A 14,201-nucleotide genomic window follows, 5' to 3' on the forward strand; every position below is an offset into this window, starting at 1 on the left:
TTTCATTATTTTACTTCTCTTTTAGATTTCTTTTCCTGCTTTCACAATCTTTTCCCTCCTCCCTTTTCTTTTCTAAATTCATAACAAGCATTACACACACAGAACAGTACACTGCTGCTATGCTCTCTTGTTTTATTCTTTAATAATTATTTTGCTGAAATAGCATCAAATAATGCCAGAAGGCAACATTGCAGAAAAATGCAAGTAAAGTAACAAGTTATAGTAAATTTGACAGTTGTGGCATTACAAATGAAAGACAAGTAAAATGAAATGTCATTGGTGGACATATATTCTGATTCATTCACCCGTATGAACAACATACGATCTGTTTCAACTGCTCATTTTCAGGATATTATTTCAATGTTACAGTATACAAATAGATTAAATCTGAATGCGCGAATCTGTAGAGCACGTAAAATATTCCCTGAAACTGCATCAAACTCAACTTTGTCCAGAAGTGGACATTATACGTTTTGATTGGTTGCTCCTTTTTTGATTATGCCTGTTGCAACTTTTTCATTCCCTTAAAGGAATTTTATTTTCTTATATTTATTGATATTTTTTCCTGTGTAGGATGGTGAAACTTATTGCATCGATGCCCGTCACTACGGTAATGTAGCACGCTTCATTAACCATTGTTGTTCACCTAACTTACTCCCAGTGAGAGTCTTTATTGAACATCAGGACCTGCATTTTCCTCGTATTGCATTTTTTGCAAATCGTGACATTGACGCTGAGGAAGAACTTGGGTGAGTCCATAAATTATTATATAAGTTTCTCTGATACATATTTATTTTAATTTCTTTCCCTTGTAATATTTCATAAATGTCTGATATGAAACAACCATGTTGGTGTTGAAGTTTTGAGTATGGTACTTTGAAATAATAATAATAATAATAATAATAATAATAATAATAATAATAATAATAGCATGTGGCCTTCGAAGAGGCTTAGTGCAGGTCTTTTGAGTTGACGCCGTATGGGCAACCTGCATGTCTTTCAAGGTGAATGATGAATTCTAATGTTGGAGACACTCAGTCCCTGAGCCATTGGAATTAACCAATGAAGGTTCAGTTTCTCGACCCTGCTCAGAATCGAACCCAGGACCCCCTGGACCAAAGGCCAGTATGCTAACCATTTAGCCTTGGACCTGGACATGGTACATTGAAATGAAATATGTAAAATTGCACTACATAATCCTATTGGGCTGTAATATGAGCAATATTTGAAGTGTTATATGACTAGTTGGTACTGTTTTCACAAAAGTAAATGATACATTTGACTTACCTGCTGTCATAAATGGAGTGCTCAATTTTTGAATGAGGATAAATAAAACCACATATCAAATCCAAAGACTAGGTCTATAAATGGTGCTGAAATAAGTTTTCAAAACTAGTGGAAGATAGTCATAGGCTCAGATGACTTAAAGATATTAGAGAATAACTCAAGTTTCTGCAGCAACACCTCTCATTTAAATTTTTGCCATCAATTGGAAAGAGTTGTGTGCCCTTACATGACATATACTGAAAATTTATGTGACTGGTGCAAAATGTGCATCACAAGGCTTGAGATAACTTTCATTCAGAACATTGTATTACAAAATCTTGGTGTTACAGTGATGAAATATATTAAGTGGAAAAGGATTTGAAAGATACGGTAGTGTGAACTAGCAACTCGTAGAAAAAGTGTGGAACATAGAATATGCAGAGTCTCTCGTATAAACTAAGACTCTCCGATACGTAAGGTGCAGTATTGGAGGTGTGCGGATAGTTCATGATCTTGCAAGCAGCGTGCACATGTTCGACCTCGTAAGCATTAGTTGCCAGTCTGAATCTCAGCTGTTAACATGGTGAGACAGTCATAATTTGCAACACTGTATTTCTACATGTAAACGTTATTTCAAGTGCGAGTCGGCTCTATGGGTACATGATCTTTACAAAGGAAAAAATTAAATGTATCCTCCTAACTTGATACAGAACATAATTCCATCTTTAGATGAAGCAATAAAATTGAAACATGTTTCAACTCGTTTGACCCATCTTCAGCGAATTACATAATACAAGCTAAAAATACGCTAAAAACATAATGAAAGAACAAATGAAAAACAAAAGAGACAGACAGAAATAAAAATAACAATATATAATATTTACATCACTAGATGGAGCAATAAATAACTCGCTGAGACTCGCGGGGACGGGACCGAGAAATTGAGATTGCTGCTATTCTAAAATTTTAAATTCATTGGTGTTTTCCCATCATTTATCGTATGCATCTCATCTGGCACGTTGTCTCCTCAAACTTGGTTTCTCAAGCTTTTTCGCTCCCCTCCTAGCCATTTATGGGATGGTGGTTCTACAAAGACAGACTGTCAGCCTGAATTTTCAACAAAGTGATTTCATCCTGGTTTTTGAATTGTTATCACACTAAAAAAAATTTAGTCTAAGAGGTCCGAAACCTCACTATTAGCACTTGTTTCATTTCTGTCTGTATCTTTGATTTTCTTTTCTTAGGTTTAACACATTTTTTGGATTCAATTTTGTTTTATATTAACCTTATTTTTTTACTGAATTTGTCTCAGCGAGTTATTTATTGCTCCATGTAGTGATGTAAATATTGTATATTGTTATTGTTTTTATTTCTGTCTGTCTTGTTTGTTTTTAATTTTCTCCTTCATTATGTTTTTAGCACATTTTTAGCTTGTATTATATAGATTAACCCCCTCTTATTTCACTGAAGATAGCGCAAACGAATCGAAACATGTTTGAATTTTATTGCTCCATCTAATGTTGGATTTATGTTTTGTATTGAATTTGGAGGATACATTTAATTTTTTCCTTTTAAAAGTGAAAACCATCAATATGGAATGAGTTGAATATCTTGTAATGGGTACATGATGCATTTATTCATAATTTTCCTGAAGTGTCACCTTCATGAGCACGGATTCATGTAACTGAATTGTAAATAAATTTGAAACTACTGTCTCAGTGCTCAATAAAAAGCATGTGCGCACACAAAGAGTTTGATAGAGGAAATGCTAGATGCCGTTGGTGTGAATCTTGAACAGTCACCGAATAAATCTCTCACAAAATTAGCACAAGTAGGGGGTTTGTACTAGACGACCCATGCTGCTCTGCAGCATTCATTATAAATAGGTCAAATAAAGTTTCTTGGTATGATAAAGCACCATGTGTTGTCCTGGAACTTTTTTGGGAAGTTTCCTTATTATATTATATATAAATATATATATGTATTTATATTACCTGTTAATGTGTCAAGTGAATTTTTGTTGGTTGTTTATTGTGTGATTGATTGATATTCTTGTACTTTTAGAATTATTGTTGTGTGTTGAATTTAAAATTTTATTTATATTTTAAGTTCTTAAAGTTTTAGATTGTTTCGGTTGGAAGTTTTTCATTGTTGCAGCCCATATTGTTTGCGAATTAGATGATCCTTTCGGACAAATAATAAAAATAACTTAAATGATGGTTGTATGCGTTTACGTGTCGCAAAATACATATGATCGACACAATTCCGACTGTTATTGAGACTGTCACCAATTAGCCTAATGAACACAGGAACAAATCCTCACACATCGGAGGAACTGAAAGAAAACATTACAAATGAAATAAAAAAACATAAAAGTGGTAGAACTCGCTTGCGTCAGCCAGAATGTCGTTACCAGATACTATACCTGTATAACCCAGGAAGGACAACTCTTCCGCATTTTTCATAAGGTAAGATTTCATATAAGATTATATACATGCATAAAGCATGGCAGCTGCACGTGACATAAGTTCTGCTGAGGCAACTGCCGTAGCGCAGAGTACAAACATCATGCATTCGGTCTTAGTTTATATGAGAGACCCTTTGTGCCTGCCTACCAGTAGTTTCAAACTCTTAAGTGGTCTTCAGCTCTGAATGGAGAAACGGCTTGAAAGTATATAATGTACAGTAAAACCGTGATTATCCGCCCCTCGATTAACCGTTCTACGGATATTTCGTCGCCTAAAGAAATAATCTAAAATTTTTAAAAGCAATGTACAGTCGCTCCAAAACTGAATGAGCATACTTTTGTTGTCAATAATAATAAGGATATTGGTTTTACATCCCACTAACTACTTTGATGGTTTTCGGAGATGCCGAGGTGCTGAAATGTTGTCTCGCAGGAGTTCTTTTACATGCCGGTAAATCTACCACATGGGGCTGATGTATTTGAGCACCTTCAGATACCACCAGGCTGAGCCAGGATCGAACCTGACAAGTTGGGGTCATAAGGCCATCACCTCAGCCGTCTGAGCCACTCATCCCGGCTCTTGATGTCAAGATATCTTGACACAACATTCTGTTTTAGAGCATCTGTACATTGGCTCTACGACTCAATAGTCCACGATCATTACATAACTATATCGTTGAAGGTATGACTTCATACATTCTTTACTACATAATTTTATGTTGTATAAAATGTTTTAACTTTTAACCGTTACAAAAGAGAGCGATGCAGTTCAAATTCAACAGTCACAAACTCTATTATCCATTCCATTATTGACGAATAATGTAATGTGCCCTTTCCCAGCCCATGGAGGGTAGAGTGTGCCTTTGGCGGTCATTTCTACTTCAGAATGATACAGCCTACAACTTATTATAATTGCATGTAACATCTCCATATCTTTCGTCTCGTTCTCTGTCAAGGTTAAATATTTTCACTACTTAGGCTACCGTATCGTAAATATTTCACAGTGTATAGAAACCAGAAACTAGCCTAGTGGTCTGTTATAGTTAACCTTCACTATTTATAGACAGGTAGGTTACATCCTGTAGTGCCAAGCAAGGAAAGGTGAGTGCGACTGATATAGTTGAAAATTTATTTTCCATTCTAATAGCTGAGAAATGTTGCATTTGAAATCTACAGCAAAGAGAAAATGCTTAGTTTTAACCATCGAAAATAAAGTGAATATAGTATAATTGAATAGTTAAAGAACGGTGAACTAGTCTCCAATTTCGCATCAGAGTTCGATGTTGGTATGACAACAGTGCGATACCAAATGAAGAATAAAGACGAAATGTTGTGATTTATGGCGAGTTCTGACAGTTCGCATGGACTCGTTAAAAGAAAAGCAATGAAAGCATCGTCTTTAAGAGAACTGGATGCCGCGTTATTCACGTGATTTCAACAAACACAAGGTGAAGGTGTTCTTATGATAACAAGGCAGGCACAAATTTTTCACGAAAAGATGGGGCTCTCATTGTCCTCACCAGTGTCTTAATGGTTGGCTACAGAGATTTAAGGATGGACATGGCATACATGAATTAAACATTGATGGAGAAAAACTATGTGGTGACAGCAGTGCAGCAGAAAACTTTAGATACGGGTTTAAGCGCATAATTGAGAGTTACAATTTTTTTACAAATCAAGTGTACAATGCCAGTGAAATTGGACTTTATTGGAAGTGCTTTCTCAGTAAAACACTAGCAGCTGCTGAAGAGAAATCAGCCCCAGGTCACAAATCTAGTTAAGAGCCGTTACATCTGATTCCTTCTATGGGAACTTAGAATTTCCAATCTTGCACTGTGCGAACGCTAGTTGTGACCATAAATTAAAATTAGCTGTTGTTGGTAAATCAAAAAATCTGCATTCTTTCAAAGGAACAGTGATGAAATATTGTCCAGTAGATTATTTTCATAACAAATCTGCATGGGTGGCATGCGATATTTTCAGGACCAGGTCTTTCCATTTTAAGTTGTTTATTTGGGTTCTAGATTTCTTGCCGTCAAGGCCCTCCTTTTTCTTGATAATGCACCCTCTCACCCTATTGATACAGAGTTGAAATCAGTGGATGGAAACATTTTTGTTAGCTATTTGCCATCTAATATGTAACATAATTAATTCAGCTGATGAACCATGGCATCATTGCAACCTTTAAGGTGCGTTATAAATGGGAAATTCTAGGTCTCTTACTTTCCAAAGAAACGTCGATGGCTGAGTTCTGAAAATTACTAGATCTTAAAGAAGCACTTTACCTTGTCCAGAAATCATGGGATCTAGTAACTGCTCAGAACTTCACTTGATAATGGATAAAATTGTATGTTGATGTTGAAGAACTCGCTGATGATTTTCATAGGTTCATTAATGAAGATAAAAATGAAGGACTGATGATCAAAGATATCCTGAAGACTATTGAAAATAACATTCACTTAGGAGAAGTGGATGAAAGTAACATTAAGGAGTAGCTTCATACTGGCACTGTATTGCATGGGCATCGCATTTTAACAGATGACGAAAGAGTAAATAACGGGAACTTGGTGGTCAGCTGCAAGGTGACGAATGAAAGTGTGTGTGTGTGGGGGGGAAGAAGAGTGCGTTACAAACAATCGCTTACTGCTTCAGACTGCAATGGAGTCGGCTGAAACTTCAATGGAATTCTTGGAGCACGAGGCAGTACGGATTTTTCAGACATGCTTGTAAGAGAGTGCAAAAGAAAGTAACAGATTTTTTTAAAGCAACTTACATGACGACAGAATAACGGCTGAGAGGATTCGTCGTGCTGACCACACGGCGCCTTGTAATCTGCAGGCCTTTTGGGCTGAGCAGTGGTCGTTCGGTAGGCCATGGCCCTTCGAGGGCTGTAATGCCATGGGGGGAGGGGGTTACATGACATAAGGTAAATAAATTTATTCATATTCTGTTGATAATTTACATGAATATTTAGTATGTATTGTTGTTGCATTGACTACATCTTGGCTTTGAGGAGGCTTTCATGCACTGCATTGTTAAGGTTGTGTGCTGTAAAATTAGTAATATGGATGATCTGTTTTTTTAATAACCTTTCACCCCTTCCCGGTATTAGAACGGATAATCAAGCTTTTACTGTATTGTTGTTTCTGTATGTGCCCTCCTTGGCTCTTGCCTAAAAGATAATCTATCGAGCGACTTGGCCATTCAGTTAGGGGCATGCAGCTGTGAGCTTGCATTTGGGAGATGGTGGGTTTGAACCCCACTGTCAGCAGTCCTGACAGTCCTGAAGATGGTTTTCCTTGGTTTTCTATTTTCACACCAGGCAAATGCTGGGATTGTACCTTAAGGCCACGGCGACTTCCTTCCCACTCCTAGCCCTTTCCTATACCATCGTCGGCATAAGACCTACCTGTGTCAGTACGACATAAAGTGAATTGCAAACAGAGAATATGCTCAGAAACATCATAGATCGTCAGATGAGGTATAAAATTGTGATCGGTCTCTCGCAGTAAAGGTATGAAATTGATAAGAAAGTAGCTTGTGCTGCTCATGGGGGAAATACTAGGTGGATTGACATCATTGCCATAGACCGAGAAAATGTCTTTGCATTTTTACTGGATCATATGGTGAGATATGAAGTCACCACTTTTTAAAACTGCCTGTGGGGGTTCTTTGCTGTATCCAGCTTCATTTATTACATAAATTATATCTTTTTCTGATAATATACGAAAAATAACTAAACACACTTAAGGAACTGATGTTCCCATCTAAATATAAAACGGGCTGCCTAGTTGAGGCAGTAAAAACATGGTCAGTTCACCTAGAAGGGTGTGGGGTCAGTTTCGCTATCTGAAAGTCAAAAACATTTCCACTTTTGATGCTACTTATAAACTTGACACAGCATACAGTATACCAAACATGATCATTTGTGGGGCAAAGGCATCTGGCATAGGGCTAACTATGCTGTCCCATGTGGTGATGTGCCAGTTTTACAGGTAGTGCAACCTTTAGTTTCTACTCCTTGGAAGGCTTTAATCACCTGTATTGCAATGGGTTTTGGATTTATCAAAATTTGAGGAGATTTACATATTTTAGAAGACTTACGGGTTTTCTAATATCAACGTTGTTGGAAATCTCAAAGCAGCCAGGAGATTAATTTCAAATTTTGTTTAATTCTTCAAACTTCTGGGGTTTACAAAATAGCTATAGACTTACTGGTTTTAGCAGTTATGGGATCAGTCCAAATAATTTGTTATACTTTATAGGAATTTCAATGAATGAATTGTCATCTTGATGCTTGGTAGATTGCAACCACTTTTACAAAATTTTTAGAAGAGGCAATTTTTTGCAGTGGTGATATTGTGCAAAATTCTTATAAATGCATATGCTTCAATATTTGCATTTTTCCACGACCTATAAACTACTTTTTAATATGTTTCAAAAATGTGATCAAATGCAAATTTTACTCAAAATGTGAAATTTATACTAAAATGTTATACAGATGGGAAACCAACCTCTTTTTATTATTTCTCCTCAAATAAATCTTAATTTGTTTTTGCCATTCTTCCGGAAACCTAAACCAAGTTTTTGCCCTCTTGGATTACTTGCGAATGCTGTTGGCTGTTAAGCTGATATATCCAGATTTGTCCAGTCAGCTCTATAGTCTGTTTGGGGTTCTACCATCCATGTGGATGCTGAAAGATATTTTAGTTGTAAGTGACGGAAGAACACGAATAATGGAATAAAATATTCAGGAGATGATTTCCTTCAGAAAAAAAGTTGTTTTTTTATTTTTTCAAACCACACTTCAGCAACTCTAAGGATGGTTTTTTGTGGTTTCCCAATTTCACACCAGGCAAATGCTGGGGCTGTCCCTTAATTAAGGCGATGGCCACATCCTTCCAACTCCTAGCCCTTTCCTGTCATATCATCACCAAAAGATCTGTCTGTGTCGGTGCAACGTAAAGCAACTTGTAGAAAAGAAAAAAGAAATGAAGACTTATCAGGAAGGTACTGCTGTCGGTCTCAGATTTAAATGTCTTAGATCTATTGAAAATAAAAGGAGTAGGAAATCCTCCCTGGAAATAATTTTGAAGAGAAACCTGGACGGATTACATGCAGCATAAAGAAGAAACTGAATTTTGAAACAGATGAAGATGAACATGATTCTGGTCATATGATTTCGGTTTCGAGTTTGGCATGGCCTGTGATGGAGAGTCATTATCGGAACTAGAAGATGACTTTGCAGGCCCACTGTTCCACATCTTGCATGCATAGCAAAAGAAATGATTTGAATTCCAGCTACTTCAGTTCCCCTGTGAGAGAGTACTGTGATGCTGGAAATATTGTTACTGAAGAGAAGATGGGCCCTTAAATATGAACATACCAATGTACTGACATGTCTGAAGTCCTGGTGTAACTGTAACTGTCAACTTCACAGTTTAAAACTTTTGTATCATTAAATCATAAATATTGAAATATATTTAAAATATTTACTTAATTGCTTTTTAATCTTTTTATTAATTGCATGTCGCCAATACAATTAAAACTTAAAATATAAAAAAATATGTCTTTATAGCATTTCGAATGATAAAAATATATATACTGAACCTTTACTGTGTGAACCCGATTAAAATTTGATTAACCGACTGATTAATCAATTAAATGCATTGGGTTAACCGATCAAAATGTTCAATCAACTGGTAGCTCTATCAATAACCCAAAGGTTATCTTTAGCTGTGAATGAGCGATTATGATAATTTGTAGTCGTACTTAATGCATGGTTCACACTTTATTTCTAACGTGCTACTGATGCCACACAGACCAGGGCCAGACAATACGATAGTATAATGGGATCCATTAATTGATGCAAAGCGGTACCAACCTTATTCCAAATAACACATGTATCCAAGTTTTTCTTAGCTGAATTCCAGAAGATATATTCATGGAGTATTCATATATATTAGAGTGGGCCAAAAAAATTCGGATTCTTTTTCCAAGTAGTAATACCGCAGAAAAGTTGCTAATTGGGGAGAATAAAACGGGGTCAAAAAAGAAACAAAATAGGTTCATTTCTTCCGGTCGTGCACATGCTCTAAAATTTGCCGAAATTCGGAAAAATGTATATTTTTACGATAATTTTCTACCTTACTTAAGTTGTCAATATTTAAATGCAATAGCTCTAGTCGACTCTTACTCGAACCAATAATGATTTAGAAAAAAGAATGGTTCAAATCGGTTAAGGTCTTCCGCTCACGCATCATCCGTCAAACATCTAACAAGTTTTCGCACTCGTCGTAACTCGCTTGAGTCAAACACCCTGACGCTCAGCCCACATATCACTCTTGCCACCACGCCGTGCCATTGTCGTGTCAGTCTGCACTTATCCTTCATGTTCGATGTGTGTTTTATTCGCTCTTCCAGTTACTAATGTGGCATTTGCATCTACTGTATTTCGATGTTTGTTTCGTGTTATGACATATTTGTGTAACTTTGTGACTTAACGGTGATATATTATGGCTGTACCTCAGAAACTCATCACAAGACAGGTATTTGATTGCCCTATATTTGCTGTTTGTATAGATTTTCAATCCAGTACATGTAATTCCAGTGTTCCGTGTTCTATGAACACAAGACTGTTAGAGCCAGAACTGGGAACTTTCTAAGCTCCAAGTTCTCCTTGCCAAGTGTATGTTACATTTCTAGGTAATATCTATCAACTCAGTGATGTATTTCCAAGCAACCACATATAGGTGCATGGATTTTTCATTATGATGATTGTTATCAGTTTCCCCTTAATTTAATTTTCACCAAGAACTGATGATGACTCCATGGAGTCGAAACCGGTCTTCTTATAATTGAATAAATTGTTGAATTGTGGAACATCCCTCAAACTCTACATTATTGGTTTAATGTCAACACGGAAATGAAGATCATAACTTACGAAGAAACACACATCAAACATGAGGGATAAGTGCAGACTGACACGACAATGGCACGGCGTGGTGGTGAGAGTGATATGTGGGCTGAGCGTCAGGGTGTTTGACTCAAGCGAGTTACGACGAGCGGAAGACCTTAACTGATTTGAACCATTCTCTTTTCTAAATCTTTATTGGCTCAAGTAAGAGTCGACTAGAGCTATTACTTTAAATATTGACAAGTTAAGCAAGGTAGAAAATTACTGTAAAAATATACATTTTTCCGAATTTCGGCAAACTTTAGAGCACGTGTGTGACGGGAAGAAATGAACCTTTTTTTTTCTATTTTTTACCCCATTTTATTTTCCACAATTTGCAACTTTTTGCGGTATTACTACTTGGAAAAAATAATTTGAGTTTTCTCAGCCCACCCTAAGATATATGTGTGGTGGGTTCAGTTCAATATTTGTCTGTCTGGATGTTTGTGTGAACATTACAGGAAAACTGCTTAACAGAATTTCTTGAAACTCTGTATCTCTAGAATACATAGACTATGTTTAGCAGCATAGGATTATTAAGGAAACCAAAACAAAAGGTTGTTGATATTAAGTATATAAAAAACTGTGCATTATAAAGGTTCTGTGAAACATAGTTTCCGATCCTTTCTGTTTTGTACTCCTTTTACTGTGAATAATATTCATAAGTTGTACATTTGTTAACAAACTTCTGAATATGTATGGAAATAATTACTTATATCTAAAAAGTCTGCACAACGATAATGATAGAAATTATTATTTTACAATGTTATATGTAATTACTTTTTACCGTACAAGCTATGATAATAATTAAGATATTCACAATTGCAGTATTTTGCTGCCAAGTCCATCGACAGCAAGCATCGCTGATGTGGATATATTGTTTAGTCATTATAACATCAAAGTAGCTGCTGGTGAAAGTGGTTATATTTGGGTTTTTTATAAGCTGAAACACTGTGTTGTCATTATTGCTTATTGAACAGGAAGAAAATGAAGACTATCAAAATGAAAAGAAAAACATGAAAGAATGATCGCTCAAAGAATGAGAGGGAAGAAAAATAATAAAAGAGGTCATTGGAAGCCTACACCTCAAATGCTTTAATATCACTGAGTTGGAAGAAATCACAATTTGATGGCCTAAAATATCTTAAGACTAAAACTTATCAAAAATACTAATACACTGACTGACTGACTGACTGACTGACTGACTGACTGCTGCTGTTAGTCTATTGTTGTTATTCCCATCACATTTAGGCACAGGAAACTCATTTTGTTAACGTGACATAAACAAATTGACACACAGTGTTTTGTAACTTCAATTCCATTTCATTAAGTAATATGTGTTGATTGTATTGACTAGTGTGTGTTGGAAGGTGGTGGTGGTGGTGATTATTGTTTTGAGTGGAAGTTGTAACCACCACCACCATCATCACTTTCCATCACACACTAGTCAATACAGTGAACACATATTACTTGAGGGTATCTGTGATGTGTATGGCAAAATTACTTAAATGTATTGCATTCAAGGTGTTTTAGATCACAAGGCAACATACTTTAGTTATTTCTTATTGTCTTACGATATTTAGTTGTCTTCAAGTGTTGATATTAACTTAAACTATATATATTTGAAGAGGTATAGGAGTATCTGAATTTATGAAGGGCAAATAAGGGTTATGGAAGTATGTGGTGTGCTCACGTAGGTTTGAAAACTCAGCCCTAAACTTTATAATGAAAATAGTCTTCTTCGTCACGAATGTGTCGCTTAGGACCATTTGGAATCAACCTTTGTTGGCTTTTCCTTTCTAAGTGCCCTATGAATTGTATTCTTTGCATGCACATTGTGTCTGTAATTTTGGATCTTCTTGTATGTTGTAACTTGAGTATAATATGAGTACAGAAATTAATTACAAGAATAGGTACCGTAAATTGTAACAGAAATAAAATATAACTCATAAAATTGGGCACCATTTGCAAAAGATTTACAGGAATAAATGACTGCTGTGCATGAATGAACTCCTTCTTCCAAGATGATGGTCATCAGGCTGACAAGGCTCCAAAGTTGCTTCATTACCTTACCTGCTACTATTTAACCCTGAAAATAAAGTTTGGTTGCATCCCAGGTTTTTCTTTACTACATTTCACTGTGTGAATTTACTCCCGAAACAAAACAAGGCAGACATCAACAGTAATAATCACATGATGAGACCAACTCGTCTTGCCTCCTACAAAACGAAAACCCCTCAAATCAACAATTTATAAATGTACAATATACCAACAATTTAGCTACACTCAGTCTTACTATATATATTTTTTTTCACACTTATTACATACCTCAAGGTAAGAGACCAATAGGTAGTGCCTAATGCTGCTAGAATTCCACTTTTTCTAGTGAGAATAGGTACGACGACTTGATTTACTCCTGGATGCCCCCTTCTTTGCAAAGGTCATCCCTAACCTCCATTACATGCTTCCTCTTCACTGATGTCTAGAGTCCTCCCAGCTTCCAACAACTACACTGGCAGACAAAAAATGTGGATCACTTTGAAAAACAAAATTGTAATTGTTAAATACCAATTATTAAAAGGAATCGTTCCATTAATTTAACTTTTACATTGAGGCAGTTTATAATGTGTATTCGGCAGTTTTGGAGAGGAATATGATGTTTAGAGATCTATATATATAAAATAAGAGTTTTGTCTGTACATTGCTCAGAATTTATGTATCAGTCATGTCCACAGTAACAAGAAAATACACTTTTTTCTTTTCCGTAATTTCTGTCTGTATGTATGTATGTATGTATGTACACGCATCACTAGAAAACGGCTAAAGAGAATTTAATGAAAATCGATATGCAAAGTCGGAGAATAAGTCGCTACAATCTAAGCTATAAATAATTTTATTCACGCTGATAGAAATGGTAGTTTAGGGGAAGGCCTAAAATTTAATTTTCAATTATTTGTTATTTGTGGTCCTATCTTTATAAAAATTAGTATGCAAAGTTGGTGAGTAAGTCGCTACAATCTAGATTATATATAATTGTATTCCTCCTGAGTGAAATGGTAGTTTAGGGGAAGGCCTAAAATCTGATTCTTAAACATTTTCGTCATTAGTGGTCATATATCATTGAAAACTGGTATAAAAAGTCAGAGAATGAGCCACTACAATCTAGGCTACAAATCATTTTATTCATGCTGAATAACATGGTAGTTTAGGGGAAGGCCTAAAATTTAATTCTCGAATATTGATATTATTAGCGATCGTATCGATAAATACAACATAACCAAAGTAACATAGAATTAAATTTCTGACCATTTAGTTCTTATACATATTTACTGTACCGGCTATGATAACACAGATATTCATGAATTTGTATTTTTGTTGCCGAGTCCATATCGACACCGAGGCACGAGAAAATGGGTTAATAGAATTTAATGAAAATCGGTATATAGAGTCGGGGAATAAGATTCTACAGTCTAAGCTATATACAATTTTATTCACCCTGGCTGAAATTGTAGT

General features: G+C 35.8%; 1 protein-coding gene across 1 annotated transcript in view; it reads left to right on the forward strand.

Annotated features, from left to right (window-relative positions):
- The window catches only part of G9a (histone-lysine N-methyltransferase G9a), a 429,274-nt gene that overhangs the window by 312,378 nt on the left and 102,695 nt on the right, over positions 1–14,201 (forward strand). The window contains exon 16 of the mRNA XM_067137709.2: positions 574–749. Coding sequence (XP_066993810.2) covers positions 574–749 — 176 coding nt within the window. The remainder of the gene's footprint in view (positions 1–573; positions 750–14,201) is intronic.

Source organism: Anabrus simplex, chromosome 1, assembly GCF_040414725.1.
Source record: "Anabrus simplex isolate iqAnaSimp1 chromosome 1, ASM4041472v1, whole genome shotgun sequence".
NCBI lineage: Eukaryota > Metazoa > Arthropoda > Insecta > Orthoptera > Tettigoniidae > Anabrus > Anabrus simplex.